The sequence below is a fragment of the Scyliorhinus torazame genome, chromosome 5, assembly GCF_047496885.1.
Source record: "Scyliorhinus torazame isolate Kashiwa2021f chromosome 5, sScyTor2.1, whole genome shotgun sequence".
Taxonomy (NCBI): Eukaryota; Metazoa; Chordata; class Chondrichthyes; order Carcharhiniformes; family Scyliorhinidae; genus Scyliorhinus; species Scyliorhinus torazame.
This window is the reverse complement of record NC_092711.1, coordinates 81,753,380-81,772,549: the sequence shown is the minus strand read 5'-3', so window position 1 is coordinate 81,772,549 and position 19,170 is coordinate 81,753,380. Positions and strand designations below refer to the sequence as shown.

General features: G+C 46.1%; 1 protein-coding gene, 1 long non-coding RNA gene and 1 other non-coding gene across 7 annotated transcripts; 2 read left to right on the top strand and 1 right to left on the bottom strand.

Moving 5' to 3' along the window:
- Positions 1-385: 385 nt before the first annotated feature.
- LOC140418645 (uncharacterized) lies at positions 386-18,525 on the top strand. Of its 4 annotated transcripts, none has more exons than XR_011945196.1 (2): positions 386-508; positions 17,203-18,525. XR_011945196.1 is itself a non-coding variant. In XM_072502202.1 (2 exons), the coding sequence occupies exon 2, from the start codon at positions 894-896 to the stop codon at positions 1,956-1,958; it is 1,065 nt and encodes a 354-aa protein (XP_072358303.1). In that variant the 5' UTR covers positions 465-508; positions 793-893; the 3' UTR covers positions 1,959-2,508. The 4 variants fall into 4 exon arrangements, 1 of the variants encoding a protein (XP_072358303.1); XR_011945198.1 differs by having other exon boundaries at positions 399-429; XM_072502202.1 differs by lacking the exon at positions 17,203-18,525 and adding an exon at positions 793-2,508 and having other exon boundaries at positions 465-508.
- On the bottom strand, positions 6,553-12,830 carry LOC140418643 (uncharacterized). 2 transcript variants are annotated; one of them, XR_011945195.1, is made up of 3 exons: positions 12,689-12,830; positions 12,463-12,577; positions 6,553-7,674 (listed from the first exon to the last, which is right to left on the bottom strand). It is a non-coding gene; the product is annotated as an uncharacterized lncRNA (long non-coding RNA). The 2 variants fall into 2 exon arrangements; XR_011945194.1 differs by having other exon boundaries at positions 12,463-12,830.
- Positions 18,526-19,097: 572 nt separating the features above from the next.
- trnav-cac (transfer RNA valine (anticodon CAC)) lies at positions 19,098-19,170 on the top strand. Its single transcript has one exon. It is a non-coding gene; the product is annotated as a tRNA-Val (tRNA).

The following is a 19,170-nucleotide window of genomic DNA, read 5'->3' as shown; positions in this document are numbered from 1 at the left end:
AAAGACCCGGGTAGAGAATCGCCGCCACAAGATGGCGGCGGCCGCCGGGTGACCCGGGAGTTGTCACCGGGCAGGAAGTCCCGCCCACTCCCTCTTCCCTAACCAAGATGGCAGCCCCAGCGCTCTGCTCCAAGAACAAAAGACCCGCTTTCCACTCCCAAGATGGCGGCGGTCGCCGGTTTCCCCAGGGCCTGTGAGTGAGGAGGAAGCCCCGCCCACTCCCTCTTCCCATACTAAGATGGCCGTCTAAGCGCTCCGCTCCAAGAACAAAATACCTGACTCTCTTACCCAAGATGGCGGCCGGTAAATTCAGTGAAAATCCACACCCGGATTGCTCTCCTCCTATTGGTCACCAGCCACCGTCAATCACTCCCCAGGTTTTGTGAGCTGAGGCACGCGCAGTGCGGACATGAAGCTGGACTCAGGCGGGTGAGTGGAGGCCCCAAACCCCCAGTCTGCAGACAGGATTGGATTTGGATTGGATTTGTTTCTTGTCACGTGTACCGAGGTACAGTGAAAAGTATTTTTCTGAGAGCAGATCAAGAATTGGGGCTGGAGAACTGAACCCAGGCAGAGGAGAGGGAGGGAGAAAACTGGGAGTGGAGGAAAGAAATGGTGCAGATGGTGAGATGGGTTTGGATTTCAGCCCAGGGAGGAGGGAGAGTGTGTGGGACGGGGATTTACAGCTTTGGGGGAACAAGAGAGGAAAAATGTTCCAGAGAAACTAGAATTGTCTGTTCAGAATTTCTATCCTGGACTGACAGTGATGGCTTTTGTAAACTCCTTTTACAGGATATTAGAAGCGGAAGATTGGCTGACAGAAAACTCAAACCAAACATCAAGATCTGACAGAGTCACTCAATTCTTTCGAACCTGAATATCACAGTCTTTGAATGTGGAAGGAGTACTGTTTGTCTGTTCAGTTTGTGGGAAAAGATTTCAATTATCAGTGTGATTGGAAAAGCACAGAGACCCACACAGACAGTGAGTGTTCCAGTGAACTGACTGGAAAGAGCTTTAACCGATTACATAGACAGAAAAACCATCACACCATTCACAGTGGGGAGAAACCGTACATGTGTTCTGTGTGTGGACGAGAGTTCAACTTGTCATTCAACCTGGAGAGACACAAGGACACCGGCACCATGGAGAAACCGTGGAAATGTGGGGACTGTTGGAAGGGATTCAGTTACCCTTCTGAACTGGAAATGCATCGACGCAGTCACACTGGGGAGAGGCCATTCACCTGCTCCACCTGTGGGAAGGGATTCACTCAGACATCCAGCCTGCTGACACACCAGTATGTTCACACTGATCAGACACCTTTCAAATGTTCTGAATGTGAGAAGAAATTTAAAAGCAAAAAATATCTGTTGAGACATCAACACATTCACAGTGAGGAGAAGCCATTCACCTGCTCCTTGTGTGGCAAGGGATTCACTGCTACATCTAACCTGCAGAAACATCAGCGGGTTCACACTGATAAAAGACCTTTTAAATGTCCAGACTGTGGGAAGTGCTTTAAAACTTCCGGGGAAGTGACCTGTCATCAACGTGTTCACACTGACGAGAGACCATTCAGGTACTCTCACTGCGGGACTGGCTTCAGGCGATCATCTGAACTTGCTGTACATCAGCGAATTCACACTGGGGAGAGACCGTTTACCTGCTCTGTATGTGGGAAGGGATTCATTCAGTCATATCACCTACTGAAACACCAACAGATTCACTCTGATATTAAACCTTTTAAATGTCCAGCCTGTGAGCGGAGCTTTAGAAGCAGCAATGGTCTAGTGATGCATCAGCAAATTCACACTGGGGAGAGACCATTCACCTGCCCTGAGTGTGGGAATGGATTCACTGACTTAGAACTTGTGCTGAAACACCAGCGACTTCATGAGTGTCTGCAGGAATTGGATTCTGCTGTTTTTGCTGCTGTCAATCAGAATCAGGACTGAATGTGTGGGTTAATCCTGAGGTGTGTAAGAAATGTGCCTCAGTCGTTCTCTTCCATGGTTCAGAGCTCCTAGATTCAGACAGAAGGCTCCTTTACAACTGTGTTTAGAGGCAACAAGATTAATGATGAATGCTGTAAACTTCGGGAGTCACAATTTACCCAAAGAGGGGTCGATGTTATTGGAGATTTTAAAGCAGTTTATGAAGAAGCAACAGTTTAGATTTGGTACAACAGCTAAATCGGCAGAAAGGACATGTGACTGATAGCTTGTGAGAATGGATTACTGGTCTCAGGGGCGGTGATACTGATCTCCGGGGCTGGAGGTGACGGTCTCCTCGGAATGGTTTACTGATCCCGGATCAGACACTCGGACAGATGGAGCTGATCTCCGGGGCTGGAGGTGACGGTCTCCTCGGAATGGTTTACTGATCCCGGATCAGACACTCGGACAGATGGAGCTGATCTCCGGGGCTGGAGGTGACAATCTCCTCGGAATGGTTTACTGATCCCGGATCAGACACTCGGACAGATGGAGCTGATCTCCGGGGCTGGAGGTGTCGGTCTCCTCGGAATTGTTTACTGATACCGGATCAGACACTCGGACAGATGGAGCTGATCTCCGGGGCTGGAGGTGTCGGTCTCCTCGGAATTGTTTACTGATCCCGGATCAGACACTCGGACAGATGGAGCTGATCTCCGGGGCTGGAGGTGTCGGTCTCCTCTGAATGGTTTACTTATCCCGGATCAGACACTCGGACAGATGGAGCTGATCTCCGGGGCTGGAGGTGTCGGTCTCCTCGGAATTGTTTACTGATCCCGGATCAGACACTCGGACAGATGAAGGTGATCTCCGGGGCTGGAGTCTCTTGTGTTCTCCTTCCTCTGGATCCAGTCAGAATGTTTGGTGTTAGTCTGAATCCAGCACCGATCACTTTGAAAATCTTTCCTGTCCAAAGTGATTTTCCTGTCGAACCGTTTTAACCTTTACTCAGACAGTTGGTTTATATTCGGGTCGTCAGATCCAACCTTCTCCAGTTTAGAAATCTGGTTCCAGGGTTTGTGACTGAGAGAACAGGCCTGTGCTGTGTGTGTCACCCAGCAAGCTGCTGTGGAAGCTTTGTTACTGAGAGCCAGAGAGAGCTCATTCTAGTCACAGTCAATTAATTTCTGACATTTAAGAACATTATTAGATGGTGATTTGTTTTACAAAATGTGCTGTCCAGTCAGAGATGATGCAAAGCTGTGATCTGTTCCTGACTGAAGGTGAAGTTTCCAGCTGAGAATCTTCGGTCTGAAGTTTCCGAGTGTTTTTGTGACATTCCTGAGTTTTCCAATGTGAGGCAGCGACAACAACAACTGGCATTTACCCATCAACATTTTAAAATGTCGGAGACCCTTCACAGAGGGACAGAAGCTGGGTGGAAAAGGTAAGGAGACCGGTTTAGTGAGGGGCTTCCAGCCCTCAGGACCTCGGTAGGTGAAAGTGCCTCTGCCAATGGTGGAGTGAAGCAAGTCGGGAGAGCTGAAGGGGGTGAGGTTTTTTTTGTGATTGTTTTATGGGATGTGGACGTCACTGGAAAGGCCGGGTTTAGTTACCCATTCCTAATTGTCCTTCAACTGAGTGGCCAGCTCAGCACTAGAGTTAACCACATTGCTGTGGGTCTGGAGTCACATGTAGGCCAGACCAGGTAAGGAGGGCAGATTTACTTCAGTTCACTGAAGGACATTAGTGAACCAGATGGGTTTTTCCAACAATCGATGATAGTTGTCACGGCCGCTGAGACTAACTTTAGAATTCCAGGTTTATTCATTGGATTTGGGATTTGAATCCGTGTCTCCAGAGCATTAGCCTGGGCCTCTGGATCACTAATCCAGTGACATTACCACGATGCCACCTTCTCCCCTAATAGGAGGAGTGAGGGGGCTTGGAGAGTTGTAGGGCTAGAGGAGGTTCCAGAGACTGTGTCATGGAGAGAGTGGCTGCCTCCATGGAGCTTCAAGCACGGCTCTGAAATGGGTCGGTGTAGGTCATGACCTCGGCCGTGCAGGAGATGTCTGCTGCCTTGAACAGGATGACAGATACTGTCAACACGTCACTGATCTCCCCCAAGCTGGTCAGCAGCAGAGTGGGAGGAATGATGTGACGCTGGTCCAGGAGAGGGATGGTGGAGGAAGGCGACATGGATCTGGGAACTCCACTCAAAGAGCTCCCACCTTAGACCCGTTCCCCCCCAAACCCACAGGCAGTATCCAACATGCCGCCCCGTCTCCAGCTGAATCTGCCCCGCACAGGTACAGATGGGTCAGTCTGTCCCAGGACCCTCAGGGGCTCTGAAACCCAGAGGGTGGAGACCACAAGCCTCTGGGCAGTGAAAGCAGGGATGTGAGCAGCCTGTCTCTACCTCTGCTGAAACCACACAGGATGCATCAAGTAGAAGCAACAGGGTCTGGGCTCCAAATTGTAATTCACCAAGTGTCAGAAATGGGGGTTTGACAAGATATGAAATTTCTTTATTTAATAATGATGCACAAACTGTATTGACTGGAACCACTTCCAGCTCTTGTCCGTTCTTACATCCCGGGGCCAGCTCAGTCTTTCACTGAGTTCATGCTGAATGTGAATCCAGGCTGGGGGCCATTGGGTGGATGTGCAATGGGAGGATGAGTGGGTGAACAGGGAGGGGGAGGGGGGTTGGTGCTGCTGGTGGGAAGTGTTCATTCTGAAGGAGTCCCACCTGAAACAGAGACCATTCATTTCTCACTTTGAAATGATTGAGCTGCTGTCTGTCCCCATTCTTGTTCAGTTTTTCAATATTTATATATTTAAATCTCGACTGAAACATATTCTTGTTGTGACCCTGAGATCCAGAGGATTTTAAATCTGTTAAAGTCAATCCCCATCGAGTGCACAGGAGGACTCAACTGGTCCGAACTTTTTATGTTACAGATGAACCAAGATCTTACAAGATGTTTATCAGGGAATTATTTTTATCTGAGACCAGGGATGGTCAAACTGTCCCAAAAGTCTGGGCTTTGAGGCCCACATACATTTAGGGCAGCATGGTAGCATAGTGGTTAGCACAATTGCTTCACAGCTCCAGGGTCCCAGGTTCGATTCCCGGCTGGGTCACTGTCTGTGCGGAATCTGCACGTTCTCCCCGTGTGTGCGTGGGTTTCCTCCGGGTGCTCCGGTTTCCTCCCACAGTCCAAAGATGTGCAGGTTAGGTGGATTGGCCATGCTAAATTGCCCCTAGTGTCCAAAATTGCCCTTAGTGTTGGGTGGGGTTACTGGGTTATGGGGATAGGGTGGAGGTGTCGGCTTAAGTAGGGTGCTCTTTCCAAGAGCCAGTGCAGAATCGATGGGCCAAATGGCTTCCTTCTGCACTGTAAATTCTATGATAATCTATGACATGGAGCACCATTCCTGGATGACCTTCATCCCTGATTTTAATCACATCCCAATTGGGGGCCGTGCCATCAGCTGCCTGGACCCCAATCTCTGGAATTTCATCCGTAAACCCCTCCCCTTCATTTTCCACCTTCAAAACTCTCCTTATAACCAAACTCTTTGACCAAGACTTTGGTCATCTGACCCAATGTGTCCCCCTTTTCCAGTGAAACTGCTTGGCACATTTTATCATGTTTAAAACTCATTATAAATAGAGCTCTTGTTGTAGCTCATTGAGATCTGATCACTTACTGAGTGAGTGAGTCTGTATAAATGTAACTCAGATACACACAGCTTGTGTCATAGTTCAGTGCGATCTGATCACTGAGTGAGTGAGTCTGTATAAATGTAACTCAGATACACGCAGCTTGTTAAAACAGTCCTGGGGAGGAGGAATTTCTGAGCTGCCTGCTGGATTTCTGTTCTCCACAATTGGGAAAAGGTGATTCTTCCCAAACATGAAAATTACCAGTAATAACTAGGGGCTTTTCACAGTAACTTCATTAAAGCCTACTTGTGACAATAAGCTATTATTATTATAAAGTTGTTAAATATGATTAATTGTGAGCTGGGATATTTCTTAGAATGAGAGTGAAGGAGTGCGATTGAGCCACAGTCTGAGTCACCAGTTTAAGGACAGGAGGAGAGAGAATCTGGAGAGGAGAAAAGAATCAGGAGGAAACTGGAGACTGAATCTGGAACAATGAGCAGAGAGGGATGGGAGTGTGTGGGACCGAGATTCATAGATTTGGGGGAATGTACCAGAGAAACTGGAATGGTCTGTTCTGAATTTCTATCCTGCATTTCCACTGAAAACCTCTAAACTCCTCTTACTGGGAGTTAGAGAGAGGGGATTTGAAGACAGAAAATTCAACGTCACAATCTTGACAAGATCTTTCAGAATGACTGGAGAAAGATGTGAATTCAGGGCTTGGGCAGTAGGAAGCTTTAGGGACAGTTTGGCCGGTGGGCTAGTGGGAGGGAGGGAAGCAGCAGAGGCAGCTGATCAGATTGTCTCAATCTCAGTGACAAAGAAGCTCCATCAGCTCCTCGCTTGTTGGAGGTGAGGATGGAGGAGACAGGAGAGGGAGAGCTCATCAAAAGGAACCAATTTGCATCAGATATTTAAAAGATTCAACACACTGTATTTAACACAAAGCTGATTTATTTGGCTTTTAGCCAGAATATGAGTCCCTGTAAGTGGGCTGGGGTTTATTAACATCAGCAGAACCAGACCCCAATGAACCTGGGTCAGTCCTGGTTGTGATTAACGGAAAATTCCAATCACTGTAGTTATTTATGAACTCGCTGATGTCTCAGCAGGCTGGATGAGGTTGTGAAAGCGTTCCCACACTGGGAGCAGGTGAAAGGTCTTGTGCCAGTGTGAATTCGGTGGTGGTCGTGAGTTGTGATGATTGTCTGAACCCAGTCCCGCAGCGAGAGCATCTGAATGGCTTCTCGTCAGTGTGAACACGTTGATGGTACATCAGTTCCCAGGAACTTTTAAAGCCCTTCCCACAGTCTGAACATTTAAAAGGTCTCTTGTCTGTGTGAACTCGGTGGTGTCTCAGCAGGGTGGATGAGGTAGTGAATCCCTTCCCACACTCGGAGCAGGTGAAGGGCTTCTCCCCAGTGTGAATTCTCTTGTGCGTCAGCAGGTCAGATGACTGAGTGAATCTCCTTCCACACTTGGAGCAGATAAGCGGCCTCTCCCCGGTGTGAATCCTCTGGTGTACAGTGAGTTGGGACGATCGCCTGAACCCAGTCCCGCAGTGAGAGCACCTGAACGGTCTCTCGTCAGTGTGAACACGTTGATGCAGCATCAGTTCCTGGAAACTTTTATAGCATTTCCCACAGTCTGAGCATTGAAATGGTCTCTCCACAGTGTGAACTCGCTGGTGTCTCAACAGGTTAGCCGAAATAGTAAAACTCTTCCCACACTTGGAGCAGGAGAACGGTTTCTCTCCAGTGTGACTGCGTCGATGTGTTTCCAGCTCTGATGGGGAAATTAAACCCCTTCCACAGTCCCCACATTTCCGCGGCTTCTCCCCAGAGTGACTTTGCTTGTGTCTCGACAGGCCTGATGATCGACGGAAGCCTCGTCCACACACACAACACGTGTACGGTTTCTCCCCACTGTGAATGGTGCTGTTTCCTTCCATGTTCAAAATCCGCTGATATTCAGGTTACGGTAAATGAGCAATGGAGCTGATCCTGATCTGATGAAGTTTCCCGACTGCAAATCCTCTCCTTCGAACACCCTGTGAAACTGATTTAAAACAGAAAATAGGGAGTGCGAGAGAACCCACAAAAACACAAAGGCAGGTTGTGAAATTGAGCTGAATGAATCTGGTCATTTGTGGGGCCGGCACTGGGAAAAAGTGACCATGAAACCTGCTGGATTGTTGTAAATACACAACTGGTTCATAGAATTTTATCATAGAATTTACAGTACAGAAGGAGGCCATTTGGCCCATCGAGTCTGCACCGGCTCTTGGAAAGAGCACCCTACCCAAGGTCAACACCTCCACCCTATCCCCATAACCCAGTAACCCCACCCTACACTAAGGGCAATTTTGGACACTAAGGGCAATTTATCATGGCCAATCCACTTTACCTGCACATCGTTGGACTGTGGGAGGAAACCGGAGCACCCGGAGGAAACCCACGCACACACGGGGAGGATGTGCAGACTCCGCACAGACAGTGACCCAAGCCGGAATCGAACCTGGGACCCTGGAGCTGTGAAGCAATTGTGCTATCCACAATGCTACCGTGCTGCCCTAATGTCCTTCAGGGAAGGGAACCTGCCAACTGGTCTGGATCTAGAACAAAGAACAAAGAAAAGTACAGCACAGGAACAGGCCCTTTGGCCCTCCAAGCCCGTGCCGACCATGCTGCCCGACTAAACTACAATCTTCTACACTTCCTGGATCCGTATCCCTCTATTCCCATCCTATTCATGTATTTGTCAAGATGCCCCTTAAATGTTACTATGGTCCTTGCTTCCACCACCTCCTCAGGTAGCGAGTTCCAGGCACCCACTACCCGCTGTGTAAAAAAACTTGCCTCGTACATCTCCTCTAAACCTTGCCCCTCGCACCTTAAACCTATGCCCCCTAGTAATTGACCCCTCTCCCCTGGGGAAAAGCCTCTGACTATCCACTCTGTGTATGTCTCTCATAATTTTGTAGACCTCTATCAACCTCCGTCGTTCCAGTGAGAACAAACCGAGTTTATTCAACCGCTCCTCATAGCTAATGCCCTCCATACCAGGCAACATTCTGGTAAGTCTCTTCTGCACCCTCTCTGAAGCCTCCACATCCTTCTGGTAGTGTGGCGACCAGACTACACGAGACTCTGACACACTGCGAGAAGGAGAGAGAAAGGGAGTAGTAAAGGCTGAATAATTGAAAGAAGTATTTAAATATCTTCAGAACAAGCAGAACATTGACAGAATCTCCCAAACCATCGACCTCTACCACCTCGAAGGAGCAGGGTAGCAGGAATATGTGAACATCATTTCCAAGTTCCCCTCCAACTCGCACACCATCCTGACTTATCTGACATACACTACTGGATGGACAAAGCCATTGTCTTCATTCCCCATTACAAACTCCACTCCCTCACCGCCAACTCCATTTCTCTCCCTGGGAACTGTCTGAGACTGAATCACACTCTTCACAATCTCTGGCATATGAAAAATGAAATGAAATGAAAATCGCTTATTGTCACGAGTAGGCTTCAATGAAGTTCCTGTGAAAAGCCCCTAGTCGCCACACTCCGGCGCCTGTTCGGGGAGGCTGGTACGGGAATATTTCACCCCAAGCTGTGTTTCTGTCCACATATCACTGTCACCGCCTATTTCCACTCAGTAACATTGTCCAGTTATGTCCCTGTCTAAGTTCATGTGCTGCTGAAACTCATCCATTCCTTTGTTCCCTCTAAACTGGACTATTCTAACGTGGGTCTTGTCGATCTCCCAGATTCAACTTCACAGGAACTGGAGGTCATCCAAAGCTCATCTGCTCCTGTCCTCGCTCACACCAGGTCTTGTTCACCATCACATCTGTGCTCCCTCACCTACATCGTGGTAATCGCCAGTCCGATAATCGTCTGGGCTCATCTAATTGTGGTCCTCCCCCGGCTCCAGTTCCTCCCCTGTGCTCACAATCTCCTCCCTGAGCTGCCTGATCCCCTACAGTCTGTCTCCACCAGCCACACTGAGCATGCTCAGAACACAGCACAGCCCTGCGTCCTCACCCTGGGTTCCTTTAGTCACCGATACGGGACTTTCTGACCGATTGGGCATTCTGGGTAATCTCACCACCATCGAGATCAATCAGGCAAACCTTTTCCCCAGTTGGTAAAACGGAAGATCCATGGATGAGGGGGGATAGTGGTCAGGAAGCAGAATCAGAGGTTCAGACATTGTATTAAATACTCCCAGCATGAGCACATTAATCTGATAGGAGATCACTTCCACACGAGAAGACGGCAGTGTGAAGCCTCCTGAGATTCTGGTCCCTTCCCAATCAGTGATTACTGGAGCTGGGATACAGAAAAGAGTCGGAATAAATTCAGGGATTTATTTGTTCAGTTTTACAAATGGGTCTGGAGTCACATTCGAAGTTTGTGCAGACTGTGAGTACCTGGCTTTATTAACCCTCCCTTTCCAGAACTTGGGGGAAGGTGTCTGGTATTCAGGACAAATATTACAGGAACTATTTTAAAACTTGTGTCATCATTGATGCTTTATGAGTACGGGTCATGACCAAAGCATTCGTGGGATCTATTTCTTATAACAGGAGTTAGTTAATAAATCAGGGGTCTGAGCTGCATAAATAGAGGTGTTGAGCACTAAAACAAGAAATTATAAAGTCCTGGTTAGATCACAACATTATATCCAGCTCTGGTCACCAGTCCTTATGGAGGATATGAGGATCCTTACAAAGTGCTGAGGAGATTCAGGATGGTTCCAGGAGGGAAGTTAGCGGCAAGGTTAGGTTGGAGAAACTGGGCTTGTTCTACACAGAGCAAATGAGATTGAGGGGAGATTGATGGTGTACAAAATTAATACAGACATAGATCAGGTCGATAAAGAAAAGCTGTTCACATGAGAGAACCTGAGATGCAGCGGGGAATATGAAGACCTTTTTTTACACAGAGTGATAACCTGGATCTCACAGCCCTGGAGGGTGGTGGAAGTGGAAATGATTCATCACTTCACAAGAAGAAGGATGATATACTGTGCGACTTTTATCAAGGATTTGGCTGCACGCTGGACGATTGCTTCATATTTTAATTATCTGTCCCACTCCCACTCTGACCTCTCTGCCCTTGGCCTCCTGAACTGTTCCAATGAAGCTCAAAGGGAGCTCCGGGAACAGCAGCTCATCTTTCCATTCAACACTTTACAACCTTCAGAACTCAGCAGTGAGTTCAGCAGTTTCTGCAGCAACCAAGGTTTCAGGATCTGGAACTCTCTCCCTGAAAAGGTGCCAGAACCGGATTCTATGTTTAGAATGTGTCTGCTCGTCCGAGATTCCCCAACCAGTGGAATTAGTTCCTTTCTATCTACCTCGTCAGTTCCAATTAACATCCTGAAAACTTTGATCAATTCCCTTTTAATCTTCTAAATTCCAAAGATTACAACCCTCATAATCAGGTGGCAAAGGGGTTAGGGAGGGGAAAGATATAATTAATGGAATAATGCTAAAGATTGTGCAGGGACACAGGGGACTGGGGTTTCGAAGTGCTTTTCTCTCTGAAGTGACATGATATATTCAGAGAGTAGTTAGCAAAGCAGTTCTGTAGAAAGATCATTTAGATCCGAAAATTAACTCTAATTCTCTCTTCACAGATGCTGCCAGATCTGCTGAGTTTATCCAGAATTTTCTGTTTTTATCTCAGATTTCAAGAACCCACAGTATTTTGCTTTTATTAAATTGCCTCTTGAGCTGATAAATGGTGTTAATGAGCACAAAATAGAAGTTTTACTGCTTTATAAAGCTCTGATTAGGCCACAATTCGAGAATTGTGTCTATTTTTGGTCACCACTCTTCAGGAAGAATGCGAAGGTCCTTGAGAAGGTGCAGAAGAGATTTTGCAGTATGGTTCCGGCAGAGGGGGTTGAGGAGATTTAATTCAGGTGTAGAAAATTCTGATGGGTTTAGGTAAAATAGACAAAGAAAATCTGTTCCCATTCACTGATCGTACGAGGACTCGGGGACACATTCAGGTTTTGGGTAAAAGATATGGGAGATGTGAAGGGGACCGATTTTACAGTCAGTGGTAATGTCTCTAAAGTTACGGCTGAGGGGAGGGCAGAAATGGACACGATAAATATTTTCAAAAGGAAATTGGATAAATATTTAATGGAAACCTGCGAGGATAGAGGGATGGAACAGGGGAATTGGACTGACTGGATTGCTCTAGAGCTAGCATAGACTCACTGGGCCGAATAGCCTCCGCTGTGCCACAATGACTCTCTGACTATTTTTTATAATCACACCGTATAATTTAACTTTGGGATTCAGCAGTGGCACAGTGGTTAGCACTGCTGCCTCACAGCGTCAGGGACCCGGGTTCAATTCCGGTCTCTGTGTGGTGTTTGTACATTCTCCCGTGTCTGCGTGGGTTTCCTCTGGGTGCTCCGGTTTCCTCCCACCGTCCAAAGATGTGCAGGATAGTGGATTGGCTATGCTAAATTGCTCCTTAATGTCCAAGGATGTGCAGGTTACGTTCTAGGTTATGGGTATAAGGTGGGGTGGATGGAGGAAACATAAATGGGTAGAGTGCTCATTTGAAGGGTTGGTGCCGACTTAATGGGCTGGATGGCCCCCCCTCTGAACTGGAGGGATTTGATGATCTTATGATCACTCAGGGAAATCTGTGCTCTACACTCCCTCTGAGGCCATTCTATTCTCCTAAGGTTTGTTGCCCGGAGCTGAGCTTTCAAGGTGTGGTCGAACCAGGGTATGTGAATCTTGGGGCTTTTCCAGTCACACTGAGACCTGGAATCTTCTCGCACAGACAGAACAGACAAACATTTTACCTTGCACACCCAGATGCTGCTGATATTCAGGTTCTGATGTATCGCTGACTCTGTCAGATCACAATGTGATGCTTGGTTTAAATTTCCCATCAATCAGTCCTCCACTTCGAACTTCCTGAAAAAGAAAATTACAAAGACCTTCAACTGCTAGTGTGATATATTAATTGAGGAGACATAAAAATTGTCTTGGTTTGAGTTTGCTGTGTGTAAATCCTCCCCTTCTAACCCCGTAAAAGGAGTTTCCAGAATCCATCACTGTCAGTCACAACATTCTCTCCTCCTGCTGACAGGACAGGGAGCACTGCGCATGCGCCCTGCTGCAATATGGCTGCCGTTATTCTGGGCTTGTGATGCAGAGCAGCCCAACAACGTCCTTTGCAAACACAGGATCAGGAGTTTCTTATTCGGGCTTTGAGGCATTCATGCTGTGTTTATGAGCCCCCCCCCCTCCCTCCCAGGCACTCCGCTGTCTCGTTCCCCCACACCTCGCGGCCCCGTGACTCAGTTCACCCGATCATTGGTCCCCTCACCGCCCAAGTCCAGACACGTACCACACTGCGCATGCCCCACTTGCAGCTTGGTGGTGCGCCTGCGCAAGAAGCTCATGTGGGCTGAATAGGACACAGTCGTTCACGTGGAGGATGCCGGGTATATATCCAACCATGAAGACATAATATTGCTCAATTGAAATTGTGGCTTTGTGGTCCGATTTCGATTGGGGCCATATGTCAAGATGTCATATGATTAAATTAATTGGTACAGCAACCAAAGTGCATGTGAAGTATATAGAACTATACAGCGCAGTACAGGCCCTTCGGCCCACGATGTTGCACTGAAACAAAAGCCATCTAACCTACACTATGCCATTATCATCCATATGCTTATCCAATAAACTTTTAAATGCCCTCAATGTTGGCGAGTTGCGGCATGGTGGCATAATGGCTAGCACTGCTGCTTCACAGCTCCAGAAACCCGGGTTCAATTCCGGCCTCGGATAACTGTGGGAAGATTGCAGTTTCTCCCTGTGTCTGTGTGGGTTTCCTCCGGGTGCTCCGGTTTCCTCCCACAGTCCAAAGATGTACAGGTTAGGTGGATTGGCCGTGATAAATTGGTGTCCAAAAGATTAGGTGGGTCACCGGGATAGGGCGAAGGCATGGAATTAACTGGGGTGCTCTTTCCAAGGGCTGGTGCAGGCTCGAATGGTCTCCTGCTGCACTGTAGATTCTATGATTCTTCATCCATGTGACTCAGCTGTTATGTCAGCAAATAGGATGACCGAGTGAATTCATTTCAACATTCGCCTGGAGGCACATTCACCTTGGACCCAAGATGGCGCCAGAGCATGGCAACTCTCTGCGAGCTCTACCTCTTTTTACATTTCTTGTAATCGTACAAATCTTTTAAAACTAATTGAACACGAACATTATCACTAACCTTTACTCCTGTACGCTTCACCCGATAACGGTGTCTATGTATTTACATTGTGGACCTTGTGTTGTCCTTTTATGTATTTTCTTTTTATTTTATTTTCTTTAATGTACTAAATGATCTGTTTGAGCTGCTCGTAGAAAAATACTTTTCACTGTACCTCAGTACACGTGACAATAAACAAATCCAAATCCAAAGAATTTTGTGGTGGGATTTTACACCTGTGATTGAAGCTCAGTCAGTGATTTTAAACCCTTCTGCTAATGAGTTCCACATTCTTAGCACTGTTCAGTTTAAGAAAAGCCAAAAAAAACTACAGATGATGGAAATCTGAATTAACAACAAAAATAGTAATCTAATAATCTTTATTAGTGTCACAAGTAGGCTTACATTAACAGTGCAATGAAGTTATAGCCCCTAGTCGCCACATTCCGGCGCCTGTTTGGAAACACTGGGGGAGAATTTAGAATGTCCAATTCACCTAATAAGCACATCCTTCGGGACTTGTGGGAGGCTTTAGAGAGGGTGCAGAAGAGATTTACCAGAATGTTGCCTGGTATGGAGGGCATAAGCTATGAGGAGCAATTGAATAAACTCGGTTTGTTCTCACTGGAACGAAGGAGGTTGAGGGGCGACCTGATAGAGGTATACAAAATTATGAGGGGCATAGACAGAGTGGATAGTCAGAGGCTTTTCCCCAGGGTAGAGGGGTCAATTACTAGGGGGCATAGGTTTAAGGTGAGAGGGGCAAAGTTTAGAGTCGATGTACGAGGCAAGTTTTTTACGCAGAGGGTAGTGGGTGCCTGGAACTCACTACCGGAGGAGGTAGTGGAAGCAGGGACGATAGGGACATTTAAGGGGCATCTGGACAAATATATGAATAGGATGGGAATAGAAGGATACGGACCCAGGAAGTGTAGAAGATTGTAGTTTAGTCGGGCAGTATGGTCGGCACGGGCTTGGAGGGCCGAAGGGCCTGTTCCTGTGCTGTACATTTCTTTGTTCTTTGTTTGTTTGTTCTTTGAAACTGGAGCACTCGGAGGAAACCCACGCAGACACGGGGAGAACGAGCAGATTCCGCACAGACAGTGACCCAAGCCAGAATCGGAATACTCAGCAGATCTGGTAGTATCTGTGGAAAGGGCATGGTTAACATTTCATGTCTAAGATCTTTCATCAGAACTACACTGCATCAGTACAGATCTGAAAGGTCAACTGTTTCTCAATCCCCAGATGTTGCCAGATATGCTGGGTATTTTTAGTATTTTCTATTTTAATGTCTAGTGTGCTAAACAGCTGGCTTGTGATGCAGTGCGAGGCCAGCAGCGCGGGTTCAATTCCCGTACCAGCCTCCCCGAACAGGCGCCGGAATGTGGCGACTAGGGGCTTTTCACAGTAACTTCATTGAAGTCTACTTGTGACAATAAGCGATTATTATTATTATTAGTTAAAGAGAATTGCTCCTTAGATACATTACTAAGTTGTATTTATTTTTATCCTTATACAACATCTTTCAGTTGTCTACCCTGTAAAACACTTCTATACGGTTATATTGCTCAATCATTCACTTTTCCGAAGGAAACGTCGCTAGCCTGCTCAATCTATCATGGTGGGTATAACCTGTCAGTATAGAATTGCTCCAATAAAACTTTCTTGCATCCTTTCCAGTGCTGCTAAATACACTTTATAATAAGGAGATCTGAGCTAATTAGAGCAGCAAACTCGCCATTCTCCCCAAACGCCTGCAAGTTGTAGTGCTTAAGTTTTTTTCCCCCCATTAGCTGAATATAAGATGGAATGAGCAGGTTCAGCAAGCCAATCTCTAACATTATGGGGCATCTACAATGGTGTGTCCTTTCCCTACAGTGAAACAGTGGGATGTTTCACTCCTAATCTGTCAATTATGACATGAAGAATAGCGTGTCTGAGAACAACAGGTTTTCAGTGAAGTGGCTCGAGGTCAGATTATGTTTTAAACATAATTTCTGAGCAGTGATAGGCTGTACTTGTAATATATGTGTACTTTTATTTACAGTTCAGTCCTGCTTGCTCAGCTCTCATAATTGTCCTTCAAGTTCATAATTCCCCAAGTTCAAAATATTAGCCTTCTCACTCTTCTCTCCCTCAAACTGAATGTAAAATTCAAACATGTATGATCGCGGCCACCTAGGGCTGCCTTCACCATGAAGTTACTAATTAATCCCATTTCATTGCACAATACCAAGTCTAGTACCTCCCTTTGGGTGGTTCCAGAAATCAGAACACACAGAGCAGCAAAAAATGTTTGTAGTTGGACTCGGCACACAAAGTAAGTTTGTTGAGTCAACAACTTAATATAATGGGTTTACAGATGACAATTAACATAGTAACTCTGTCAAAAATGTCGAATAGTAATAAAAGCAAAATACTGCGGCTGCTGAAATCTGAAATAAACACACGTCCATCCGAGGCCAGCTGCAATGCTCCAGTGATGCCCAATGTAAACTGGAAGAACAACACCTCATCTTCCTATTAGGCACTTTACAGCCTCCCCCATCTGCCCTTCGCTGTTGCTTCCATTTCATAACCGTCTGTCTCACAATTTTTCCACCGTTAATACTCTACATTCCTTAATGGCCCCTTTGTCTTATGTCCTTGACAAATTTGTCCATGCGGCTCGTCAGCCCAGTGGTTAGCACTGTTGCCTCACAGCACCTGGGCCCAGTCTCAATTCAGCCTTGGGAGTTTGCACATTCTCCCCTTGTCTGCATGGTTTTCCTCTGGGTGCCCTGGCTTCCTCCCACAGTCCAAAGATGTACAGGTTTGGTGGATTGGCTGTGCTAAATTGCCTCTTAGTGTCCAAAGGTGTGCAGGTTAGGTGGCGTTACGGGGATTGGGTGTGGTAGTGGGCCTAGGTAGGGACTGGGAGCTCTTTCAGATGATCAGTGCAGACTTGATGAGCCGAATGGCCTCCATCTGCACTGTGGGCATTCCATAATCTGTCAGTGGATTGGCCATGCTAAATTGCCCCTTAGTGTCCAAAGATGTGCAGGTGAAGTTGAGTTACGGGGTTTCAGGGATAGGGCGGGAGCCTGGTTAGGGTGCTCTTTCAGAGGATCGGTGCAGACTCAATGGGCTGAATAGCCTCATTATGCATTGTAGGAATTCCATTCTATTCTATTCTATTCTCCTTTTCCCCAGGCCTTCTATTCTGCCCCACCTCCTGTGCCACTTTCCAACTATATAATTCTGTCCATTCCTACCCTACCCTCCTATACTGCTGTGAAGGCTCATTTAAATGAGTGTACTGCTCAACTCTGTTTCTCTCCACAGATGTTGGCAGACCAGCTAACTTTATCCAGCAATGTCTGATTTCAATCTGACAGTAATGTTGCCCATAAAGACAGACGCCAGCAATATGGTAATTGAAGCAGAGGAAATGACAGAGATGGTTACAAATCACTTGTTCTCGGTCTTCCTGTGGAGGGAAAGCAGAAAGAGAGACGCAGAAAGAAGGTTCTGTGTGGATCTGCTGACAACCGCCTTTCTTTTTCACTGACGGGATTTGACCAACGGAATTGTTCACATCTTGTACAAGGAAAGATCAAATACAATTGGCACCTCCATTTCAAATCTGTTGTGAAGTAACATTCTCTCATTTGATTTGAAAGCTGACTGTTGTGAAGCTGCAACCGAGCACAATGGGCTTTGTGCCGCTCTTTCTGTGGTGTCCTGGTCCTCACATTCGCCGATTGAAAACCGGACAGAAACATTATCAAATCTTTCACATTAACCGTGAGACAAGTTAGAATGATTTAAGTTTGTTGCTGGATGTTATCGGGATCTCGGGTGCTACAGCCAATTCTATTTACTTTTACCCCGACCTCAAAATGCATTCAGCAAAATCAAAAATGCTGAATTGTCCTGAAGCAATGAGATGGAAAATATATTCGCATTTTGACAAAGTTCACATATTAGCGGTTCGTCAGTCCACAACAGAATTGAATGGGTTTACAGATGCAGGTTTAATCACTGAATGAAACATGCCCATAAAGGCAGACACAAGTGATTCTGTGACAATTAGAGGAAATGGCAGAGATTTTAATAGAATCAAATTTTTAAAAATCTGTCTTCATGATAGCAAAATAAGAAAAACCACTCGGGGAGATGAGAAAAACGAGGCTCGGTACAGATCCTGTGGCGTCCCTCTTTCTTCAACACGAACGGGATGAAGGCGTCAGAATGTCTCACACACAGAACAAAAAGGAATCAAATATAATGAAAATATTGTCCTCAAATCTCTACCTGTAAAACTATCCCATTTCATTTCCATGCTGACTGTGCTCAATCTCACATGAGCACAATGGGGTTTGTATTTCCCGGTGACTCGAATTATTTTCTTTGTCAGTCATGTTTGCAAATCAATGTTGTATATTTCAGAGAGTCTCACTTTCAAATGAGGACATAAATGTCAGATAAGATTAAGTTTTGAGTAGCGGAACAGATGCTGAGTAAATTGATTGACATTTTTTGAAGCAATATGAGAATGATGTTATTACTGAATGAGCAGAAATCATTCCACCCTGAGAACGCTTCTCCATTTGAAAATTCATTTGAAACCAAATAAAGGGGACGACTTAAGCAAAGTGATCTCAACAGGGCTTTGTGAAGTTCTAAAAATCATTTCCCTCTCTAATAGACAGACTGTGTGAACAGGCTACACATCAAATATAATTAAATTCTGTATATCAACTCAGAAATAATGAAGAGATGCTTGATCAGGAAAAAACACCTTCATAAATTTGATATGAAATCAATTGCGTGATTACATATTGTTTACATCGTAAACTACATAATTTCCGTGTCCACATCTCCTGGTCCAGTGAAACGTTGATCATTAAGTCAAACTGGGCATGGATTCGACAGAAATTCATTTTTCAAAAGCGAATTGGACGATCAGCTGAAATGGAGAAAACTCAAGGCCGTTGAAACAGAGAAAAACATTGAGACTAATTAAAAGATTGTTCATTTGAAAAGCTGGTCGAGGTGATCGAAGTGCCACTTATTGCGGTTTGCCATTTGATGGTTACATTGATTTATTGGTCTCTCTGCAGCATTCCTAATGAGTACAGCCGAATTCTAAAAAAACAAAGGCTCTAAAGTGTAACTGAGTGACAGAAGAGTGTGACCTTTCTACACAGGCCCATTGGAGTTGCTGTTAGCCAGCGGTTTCTGTATTGTAGTGGTTATCACGTTCGCCTCACACGCGAAAAGTCCCCGGTTCAAAACCGGGCAGAAACA